The sequence below is a fragment of the Ovis aries genome, chromosome 26 (genome assembly GCF_016772045.2).
Source record: "Ovis aries strain OAR_USU_Benz2616 breed Rambouillet chromosome 26, ARS-UI_Ramb_v3.0, whole genome shotgun sequence".
Lineage (NCBI taxonomy): Eukaryota > Metazoa > Chordata > Mammalia > Artiodactyla > Bovidae > Ovis > Ovis aries.
Genome location: NC_056079.1, coordinates 14,353,988 through 14,364,658, shown reverse-complemented (window position 1 = coordinate 14,364,658; position 10,671 = coordinate 14,353,988). Strand labels below are relative to the sequence as shown.

The 10,671-nt window shown below is 45.4% G+C and overlaps 1 protein-coding gene across 4 annotated transcripts in view; it reads left to right on the top strand.

Moving 5' to 3' along the window:
- Positions 1–516: 516 nt before the first annotated feature.
- CENPU (centromere protein U) overlaps positions 517–10,671 on the top strand; it is a 59,009-nt gene continuing 48,854 nt past the window's right edge. For 2 of the 4 annotated variants that reach the window (XM_042241351.2, XM_060406947.1), the window contains exons 1-3: positions 517–647; positions 1,316–1,417; positions 10,141–10,189. In XM_042241351.2, the coding sequence (XP_042097285.1) occupies positions 1,401–1,417; positions 10,141–10,189 (66 nt within the window). In that variant the 5' untranslated portion in view covers positions 517–647; positions 1,316–1,400. Of the gene's footprint in view, positions 648–804; positions 988–1,315; positions 1,418–7,112; positions 7,149–10,140; positions 10,190–10,671 lie in introns of those variants that run through there. The other 2 variants (XM_060406948.1, XM_027962723.3) reach the window with 2 other exon arrangements.

Sequence of the window (10,671 nt, the reverse complement as noted above, 5' to 3'; positions counted from 1 at the left end):
TCTGAAGGTCCCTGGCTCGCCCACTTCTCCCTTCTCAGCTAAGCAGAAAGGGTCCCTGAGGAGAGGACCCTGCTTGTCCTGGACTTGGAGAATCAGAGAAGGCATCCTAGAGGAAGCGACTTCTGCGGTCTCACTGCAATAAAGCAGAGGAGCCAGCCAGGCAGGGTAAGAGAGTGCTCTAGGGAGGGTGCACGTGCAAAGGCCCAGGGGTAAGTGAGAGCTTGATTCCTTCTGGGAAGTAAGCAAGCTCATTACCAGGATGAAAACTTTTTCCAGAAAATTCTTTTCTGACCAGAGCTCGAGAGTGAATCATGGAGACAAATTTCTCGTGTAGAAATTTTATGTCCCTTCTTTCCTTAAGAAAATCTTTTCCTTTGGGGTATCCTTCCGTCTCCTTTCCTCTTTCTCAGCTGTGTGAGCTCCTCTGGTCCTTGTACAAGTCTGAGTCATACAGTTACTCCCTCTGCAGGTTGGAAGTTGGTTTTCCTCAGCGAGAGTGAAATCCTGGATTTTGCTAGAATGTTCCTGCCTGGGTTCCTACACCACACTGAGTCCTGCAGGGAGCTGGGAGCGGAGTCTGAAGCACGTGACAAAGCATCGTCCGGAGGTAGTGACCCGACCTATTCAGCCCTGTGATCTCAGCTTGGGTAAGAGAAGTGCCAGTTAGGTCTGGAAAAAGTAGAACATTAGTTACAGAACAAACAAGTTTAGTAGCTGGGTATCCGAGCCAGGATGGTGTTGGAAAGCACGTGACCTGGGAGGAAGGGAGCCAATGTCATTGCCAACTGCTCCGATGGAAAAATCTTTCTGCCCTCTGCCTTAGTAAACGATACCGAATAGTCCTACCTTTCTGAATTTTTATTTCCCCTTTTTCTGAAAGAGGAGGCATCCAAGAGGAGGTCTCCTTCCTCCTGGCCCCGCCTCCCACCCTCCTGAGATGTTTCCAGTTCTTTCTACAGGGTCAAACCGTTGGTCTGTTTGAAATAGGTAACTACTTTAGTTTCTACCTGTTGAGAATTACCAGGCTCGGTGGGTTATTCCCAATGTGAGTTATACCCAATAACTTACAGGTGCATAAGAAGTTAGAAAGTTGGAAAGTTTAAGAAGTAACTGGTTTTCTTTTCCACAACAGAAATCTTACTGGAATGGCTTTGATAAATTATGGAAGAGCATCATGCACATGAAGGGGAAAATGAGTTGGGCAGTGGCAGTTAAGATGTCTAGCCTTACCAATCTTGAACTGACTTTTAATCAACTGTAAACATTGTTGACAGTGAACATAAGGAAGTAGCTCTGATCTCCGGTTGTTTTCCAGTCTCCAGTCCCGTTCCTCTGCTGCCCTCTAGTGGACATAGCGCAGAACAGCACATTCATCGGAAGGCGCTACCAACAAAGAGCAGATGCTCAGTGAGAAGTGGTAAGCCCTTCTGTCTTGTTTTGTCACTAAGTCGTGTCCGATTCTTTTGCGACCCCATGGACTGTAGCCTGCCAGGCTCTATCTGCCTAGTAAAGTTCTCAGTCGTGTTCGACTCTTTGCGACCCCATGGACTGTAGCCTACCAGGCTCCTCTGTCCATGGGATTTTCCAGGCAAGAGTTGTGGAGTGGGTTGCCATTTCCTTCTCCAGGGGATCTTCCCGACCCAGGGATTAAACCCAGGTCTCCCGCATTGCAGGCAGACGCTTTGACCTCCAAATTCTTTCTCTCTTATCTTTATGATAATCCTATAAGATAAATAATAATATTCTCATTTATACTTTACTTAAACATCAAGCTAATAATTCCAGGATATAAAACTCAACATTCAGAAAACTAAGATCAAGGCATATGGTCCCACCACTTCATGGGAAATAGATGGGGAAACAGTGGAAACGGTGACAGACTTTATTTTGGGGGGCTCCCAAATCACTGCAGATGGTGATTGCAGCCTTGAAATTAAAAGACACTTGCTCCTTGGAAGAAAAGCCATGACCAACCTAGACACATTTTAAAAAGCAGCGACATTACTTTGCCAACAAAGGTCCATCTAGTCAAAACTATGGTTTTTCCAGTAGTCATGTATGGATGTGAGAGTTGGACTATAAAGAAAGCTGAGCACTGAAGAATTGATGCTTTTGAACTGTGGTGCTGGAGAAGACTCTTGAGGGTCCCTTGGACCCTCAAAGAGGGATCAAGGAGATCCAACCAGTCTATCCTAAAGGAAATCAGTCCTGAGAATTCATTGGAAGGACTGATGCTGAAGCTGAAACTCCAATACTTTGGCCACCTGATGTGAAGAGCTGACTCATTTGAAAAGACCCTGATTCTGCAAAAGATTGAAGGTGGGAGGAAAAGAGTACGACAAAGGATGAGATGGCTGGATGGCATCACTGACTCGATGGACATGAGTTTGAGTAAACTCTAGGAGGTGGTGATGGACAGGGAGGCCTGGTGTGCTGCAGTCCATGGGGTCGCAAAGAGTCAGACACGACTGAGCGACTGAACTGAACTAATAGAACTAATATAGAGATCAACCTACTCCACAAGGAAGATATATTTCTGCAGAGAAGTGTCCACACCTAACCACTCTGTTTATCCCAAGATCCAGAATGTTTTGTAGTTCTTTATGTTCTGTATTTATATCAGAAAAGCAACAGTTGTTTATTTTTCTTTAATTCTCCAAACATGAAAGTATATTACATAGCTCAATGATCGGGCCCGTAGGCGCTCTGCAGCACCTCTGAGCTTCCTCACATGGCTCCAGGTTCCTGCCTGGGGCTCTAGACCTGCTGGCTCCCGTTTCCAGTCCTGTCCAACACCCCGTCCCACCCGACCCTGTCATTACTTCTTCACAACCCCAGTGCACATCCTATTGGTTCTTTCTCTCTGGAACTCTGACTAATACAGGTGGGTATGTGATGCACGCTGGTAAAATTAGGGTACATCTTTTTCTAAGATTGCTGGGACATAGATGGCTTTCTCTGAAGCATGGAATTCCGATGTGAAACACGGAAGAGCTGCTGGGTGCAGGCTCCCGCACAGAGTCCTCAGATCTAGCACAGCCACAGCCACTTCCTCCCTGTGGGTTGCTCCTTAGTCTCCTCACGTGCAGGGTGAGGTTCTGGTGCCTGTCACAGCGGGTTATTGAGAAGATTAAATGTGTTCATAGATGCTGAACACTTAGAACAATGCCTGGATCATAGTAAATGCTCACTAAATCCAGGCGATGGTGATGGTGACAGCACCCAGGCTGGGGGAAAAGCTCAGGCTCCAGGAGGGCAAGGAAATAGACTCAGAGCCCTGGGGGCTTCTCTAACCTGCAGGTCAAAGTGAGCCATCTTGCAGCCATCTTGCCACTGGACTTTTCAGTGACATGAGTTCATAAATTCTTTTAGCATTTAAACCTACTGGTTGAGTTTTTATCTCCACCCAGAGCACTGAGCTGCTTCTTGTCTTAATACTTGGGTGGTTTCATTTTTTCAGCTCCATAAGTCCAAAAGATTTGACAGTAACCCCTTTCCTGGGAAATTGAGCTAGCTTTCCATACTCTTATGGGTTAACAGCTTCCAGTGATTCTAGGAACCCTATTTCTGTGCAGCAGCGAGGAACTACCTTCAAAACCACAAAGATGATTTATTCTTCTGTGGCAATTGCCCAAATGATTCCTAAGTAGAGCAAATAGGTGTTTCACTGAAGAGGAATCAGGAAGGACCTGTAAACAAAGAAAAGAAGACCAACTTAAGGGAAATGCAAATCCAGAACACAATAGGATACCATTTCAACTTGCTACTCAAGAAAAATGTTTAAATCCTGAAAATTCTAAATATTGACAAGTATGTGGTGAAGGGCACTTTTACATATTGCTGATGGGGATGTAAATTATATAGTCAACAAAACAATGTGTAAAAATTGGCACTGTTGTGTAAAGCTGAAAATGTCTTTATCCCATGTGGCAATAATACTACTACTGAATCTGTCCTTGTCTTTTAGGTTTGTGACTGCAAGACACTTAGGTTTGGAAAAAGTGTCTTGCAGGAATGTTTAGTGTGGCATTGTTAGCAACAGCAAAAAGACTGAAAACAACTGATGTTTCCATATGCGGGAGAATGGATTAGTAAAATGTGGTATATTTACTTAATACATTCCAAAGACAATGAAAATGAATGAATGACAGCTGCCTGCATCAATGTGGATAAACCCAAAAATCAAAGCTTTGAGTAAGAAAGAGCACTTCCAAAATACATACTAAATATCATTTATATAAAGTTTAAGACATACAATAATTAATACATCATTTAGGGATGTATCAAGGTAGAAAAAACATGGAAATGAGAAACACAAAACCAGAAGAGTGGTTATCCTTGGAAGGAATGACTGTTATTAATTTCCTAATCCACTGGTGGACAGACGGGTGCTATTTTTTGTTGTTGTTAAAGCTTTTAAAAGTTTCAACCATTTTATTTCTTTCTTAGTTTGTATTTATTTACTTATTTTAGTATTTCAGCTATACTGTGAGGCATGCTGGATGGTTCTTCAACCAGGGATGAAGCCTGGGCCTCTGCATTGAAAGTGCTGAGTTCTAACCGGTCAGACACCAAGGAACTCCCAAGTGGTCATTTTTATTTTTATATTATATGTGCTATATTCTTGTGTATGTGTGAAACATAATTTTTTATTGTGGTTAAATGTATATGACATAAAGCTCAGCATTTTAGCCATTTTTAACTGTACAATCTAGGCACTACTTAAGTGATTCACACTGTTATGCAGCCACCCACTATTATTCATTTCCAGAACTTTTTCATCATCCCAAACTGTGCTTGTAGTGTCACATCCAAGAAGTCATGGCCAGATCCAATGTCATGAAGCCTTTACCCTGTGTTTCTATCAGTTTCAGCTCTTACAGTTAGGTCTTTGACCCATTTTAAGTTCATTTTTATTTATGGTGTGTCCTAAAAGACGATGCTGTGAAAGTGCTGCACTCAATATGCCAGCAAATTTGGAAAACTCAGCAGTGGCCACAGGACTGGAAAAGGTCAGTTTTCATTCCAGTCCCAAAGAAAGGCAATGCCAAAGAATGCTCAAACTACCGCACAATTGCACTCATCTCACACGCTAGTAAAGTAATGCTCAAAATTCTCCAAGCCAGGCTTCAGCAATATGTGAACTGTGAACTTCCAGATGTTCAAGCTGGTTTTAGAAAAGGCAGAGGACCAGAGATCAAATTGCCAACATCCGCTGGATCATCAAAAAAGCAAGAGAGTTCCAGAAAGACATCTATTTCTGCTTTATTGACTATGCCAAAGCCTTTGACTGTGTGGATCACAATCAACTGTGGAAAATTCTTCAAGAGATGGGAATACCAGACCACCTAACCTGCCTCTTGAGAAATCTGTATGCAGGCCAGGAAGCAACAGTTAGAACTGGACATGGAACAACAGACTGGTTCCAAATAGGAAAAGGAGTACGTCAAGGCTGTATATTGTCACCCTGCTTATTTAACTTCTATGCAGAGTACATCATGAGAAACGCTGGACTGGAAGAAACACAAGCTGGAATCAAGATTGCCGGGAGAAATATCAATAACCTCAGATATGCAGATGACACCACCCTTATGGAAGAAAGTGAAGAGGAACTAAAAGCCTCTTGATGAAAGTAAAAGAGGAGAGTGAAAAAGTTGGCTTAAAGCTCAACATTCAGAAAACGAAGATCATGGCATCCGGTCCCACCACTTCATGGGAAATAGAGGGGGAAACAGTGGAAACAGTGTCAGACTTTATTTTTGGGGCTCCAAAATCACTGCAGATGGTGATTGCGGCCATGAAATTAAAAGATGCTTACTCCTTGGAAGAAAAGTTATGACCAACCTAGATAGCATATTCAAAAGCGGAGACATTACTTTGCCGACTAAGGTCCGTCTAGTCAAGGCTATGGTTTTTCCAGTGGTCGTGTATGGATGTGAGAGTTGGACTGTGAAGAAGGCTGAGCACCGAAGAATTGGTGCTTTTGAACTGTAGTGTTGGAAGAGACTCTTGAGAGTCCCTTGGACTGCAAGGAGATCCAACCAGTCCATTCTGAAGATCAGCCCTGGGATTTCTTTGGAAGGAATGATGCTAAAGCTGAAACTCCAGTACTTTGGCCACCTCATGCGAAGAGTTGACTCATTGGAAAAGACTCTGATGCTGGGAGAGATTGGGGGCAGGAGGAGAAGGGGACGACAGAGGATGAGATGGCTGGATGACATCACTGACTCGATGGACGTGAGTCTGAGTGAACTCCGGGAGTTGGTGATGGACAGGGAAGCCTGGCGTGCTGCGATTCATGGGGTAGCAAAGAGTCGGACACGACTGAGCGACTGAACTGAACTGAACTGAACTGAAAGGAGTCCAACATCATTCTTTTGCAGGATAATACGTTTTTAAAGAGAGAGAATCAGAGCATATTAGAAGGAGTCCTCCCCATTTACGAATAAAAACGCTGGGGTAGAAATAAAATAATAAGCCAAGCTCACACATCTGATTCAGTACCAGCGGTACTGAAAGCCTGCTGTTGCTGCTGCTAAGTCGCTTCAGTCTTGTCCGACTCTGTGAGACCCCATAGACGGCAGCCCACGGGGCTCCCCTGCTGCTGCTGCTGCTAAGTCGCTTCAATCGTGTCCAACTCTGTGCGACTCCATAGACGGCAGCCCATCAGGCTCCTCGGTCCCTGGTATTCTCTAGGCAAGAACACTGAAAGCCTAACCGTGTCAGTTTTCAATGCACGACACCAGACAACTACGCAGGCGCCTAAGAACCCGGCGAGAGGACCCGGGGTTTGGATCCGCCCCTCGGCAACGAGCTCGCGCTTAGGTAGCTTTCCGGCACTGGCTCCTCCCTTCCCCAACCCGGGGGCGGGCCCTGGCGGAAAACTTGCGTGGCGGACGGGTAGGCAGGAGAAGGCGTGGACTCCAGCTCTGTTCTCGCATAGTCCAGGCTGTATTTTCTCTAGCGGTTTACGACGGGCGGAGCCCGGGGCCTCAGACAGGGCGTGGCCGGGGCGGGGGCGGGAGCGTTTCTGCGTGCTCAGCCCGGATTGGCTGCCGGGAGCAGCGCGAGGTTTGGCGGGAGTTTTTGCGTCGGCGCCGAGCGTGGCGGGCGGGAATGGATCGGCCGCGGTTGGCGCGGCTATCGCAGTAAGTTCTGCGGGCCGTTGGCGCGCCGCCGGGGTGCCCCCTTTATTTTCCTCTTCCTCCGGGCTTGGGCCTCTCGGAGCTGCTCGAGCTCCCTGGCTTTGTCTCTGCGCACCGTGTCCGAGCGACTGACCGCCTGGGGCCTTTCTGTAAAGTGGGGATAATAATGTCCCCACCGAAACAGGATTGCGAGGAGGTTGAAGGGCGTCTGCTTACAGCCGTGTCTGGCGGGGGGAGAGGCGTCGGCTAGCGCCCCCTTACTTTGTGCGGGTGAACGTGCTCTAAAGTAGACGCCAGGTGTTCTGAAACAAACTGTTCCCACGGATAGTAACTTAAGGACCTACTACTTGCCAGAATTCACCTTCTAGCAAGAACACTAGCACTGACCCTCGGGCTGGAGTCAGTATTCTTATTTTCAAGACCCTGCTTGTTTTTGTAACCCAAACCACAGACCGTAAAGCCGAACTAAGTCGGCGGGGGAGCCCAAGCTGCCGCTTGTTATTTTTAAAGGGGTGCACTCTAGCCAAGATGGTTCAAGCTTTTTTTTTTTTTTTTTAAGCTGAAAGGACATGCAGGTTGAACTACGTTGCCTATCTGCTCTCTAAAATGTTATTTTTCCCGGATTCACTGGCAAGTGTCTCTGGAGGTGTTTGAAGCACATCCAAGGCCCTGCCTGGGCCTGGCTTGGAGGGGCCTTGGCAGGCCTGGGCTGGTCCTCAAGGCCGGAGGAGTCCCACCTGGGTGGTGGGAGGGCTGCTGGAGAAGGTGCAGTTTGTAGATGCAGCGTGAGGGTGGAGTAAACAGACGAGGCTCCTGTGGCCAGTGGGTAGGACCAGACTCCCCGAGTAGAGAGGAGGATTGGGAAGGAATAAGATGCTTGAGAATCAGCTGACATAGTGGTGTTGGTGGTTTGGTCGCTAAGTCATGTCCAACGTTTGCAACCCCATGGGCTGTAGCCTGCCAGGCTCCTCTGTCCATGGGGTTCTACAGACAAGAATACTGGAGTGGGTTGCCTTTTGCTTCTCCAGGGGATCTTCCCAACCCAGGTATCGAACCTGGGTCTCCTGCATTGCAGGCAGATTCTTAACCAGCTGATCTATGAGAGGTGAACTTCATCAGCTATGCCAGTAGGGGGTTTCTCTCTCCCTCCCCCGACGCGCCCCGCCACGCGGTACACACACATACAGCATTTTCGCCTTTGATTGAGACTCGTGAAATTTGTTCATCCCTCCCCCTGAAACGCACTAGTATGCCTACACCAAAATTTTTCCATGTGTTATCACAGAGGTTTCTGTCTTTTGAGGAGGAAACTTGACCACATTGTTGAGCACAGACAAGGCAGGAAAGAGTGGGTTAAGACCTTATATGATGTGGCTTCTAGTCCTGTTACTTGGCTGTGTGACCACTGATGTCAGTTAACTTTTCTGAACCCCAGAACCATAAAGGCTGTAAAACGAATATCTGTTTCATCTTCTTCTTTGGGTCTGAGAATCAAATAAAGGATTGGTTTTGCAAATTGTGGTGTCTTGACCAGCATCAGCAGCCCCGGGAACTTGTTCGCAATGCATGTTCCATCAGGGGCCATCCCAGGTTTATTGAATCAGCCTCTCTGGCGGTGGAGCCAAGCATTCTTAACAGCTTTCCAGGCGATTCTGATTCCTGATGTTTGAGAACCACTCCTCAAACAGTTTTCCTACTTTTTCTTTTTACTGTAATTCACAGTAATAATATTTTAGATCACAATGGGTACACAAATGTGCACATATGATAAAACACAAGTTTTAAGAAATCTTAATTTTATATCCCCTTGTATTTCCTTTTAAAAAACGCTAGAACAAGAAAAAAAAATTTTAAAGGAAATAACAGCAAAACGAATTTTAAAAAATGCTGGGGGAAACCTTAGAGAACATGACAGGGCAATTGATAACATTTGGATATGGACTGTAAATTAGACAATGATGTCAGTGTTAAGTTTCTTGCTTTGGAAATTGTGCTGTGACTACACAGGATAATGCCCTCTTAGAAACCACACACGTGTGTTCCCAGGTTACCATACACAGACACACAGGAAGCTGGTGAGACAATGTGAACAGTTGGTGAAGTGGGGTAAAGGGTATACAGAAGGATCTCAGTCTCTTCTCACAATTTTTCTCTTTTAAGTTTGAAGTTACATCACATGAAGAGTTAGGTAAAGAATTACTTGTTCAGACACTAAATGGACTTTGCTCTCTGCTAACGGGTGTGTGCAGGATGTCCTGTTCCCTGGCACCACACTGGAGCACATAGGGTACTCAGCCCACAGTCACCGGCTGGGGTATTTCCTGTGTCTCTTATTTTCACTTTTTCTTTGAGTCTCTGTTGTGACATCTGGTTTATTTAAGCTGGTTAAAGATGAACTTTATCCTTTCATCCTGATGCCCTCTGGAGGGATCCTGAAGGGGAGGGAAGAGGGCAGCTCTGGGTGTGGACTGATAGCAGATTTTATCGCAGGCTTTCCTCCTTCCCAGCCACCTGCGGCTTTGGGCAAATATGCTTCTGGATGAGGGATTCACTTCTACCTGGAGGACTGTTAAGGAGCTAAATGAGGACACGTGTGTGAGAGTCAGGCACGGGATGCATCGGGGTCCGGTGCTTAAGGAAGAGGCACCTCTCTAGCACATTTCTGCAGGACTCCAGCCTTGGCTGTTGATACGACTTCAGGGACACTTCAGGTGATAGCAGGGTTAGGAGTTCTCTGTGCCCTGAGGGCAGAGCTGTGCTATTTATATGTGGGTAGTATGATTTGGCCTACAAATTATTTATGTGTGTGAGATATGGGTTCTGCTTTCCAAAGGGATTTGCCATTACCTAAATTTCATCACGTGCACATTGTTAGTACAGCTAACAAAGAGAGTAACTTGGAAAGAAAATACTTGGACTACATTGCCAGTTCTAGTGTTTCCTCAGTTATTTTTTAAGTATTTCCTAACTTGTGTGTGTGTTTGCTGTTTCCTAGTGCGAGATTTTCGAAGAACCATGCAGGGAGAACATATTCCCTGAAAGATGTAAGTTATCATCATATATTTTAATATAATATAATGGTCGTAATTGAAAATGCAAAATAACATTTTGTGGGAGACTCAGTATTCCGTAGACTTGGTAAGCTCTATTTTCTTGTAGTGGAAAAGTATATTCATTTTCCTCCTGTTCTTTCCAGTACAAGCCAGAGAACATTTTGAATCTTTTTTCCTGGGCCTAGGTTGGTTTCATTTTCATTTGGATGATTAGCATCGTTTAAAAATTGTGCAGTGTTCTGTATTTTGCTTTTTTCACTTGTAGCCATTTCTCCATGTTGATAGTTTTCCACAATTATGATCTCATCATCTTCCATGTAGTTTTACTCACATGGTATTTTTACTTTAGGGTGGGGTGAGTCTTAGAAATAAATGTGTGTGAAGGCAGGTGCATTTCTTTAATACTCCCAGCTCACTTCATATTATTTTCCAGCGGCTTGTCAAGTTGGCCTTTAGAGATCCACATGAAACGC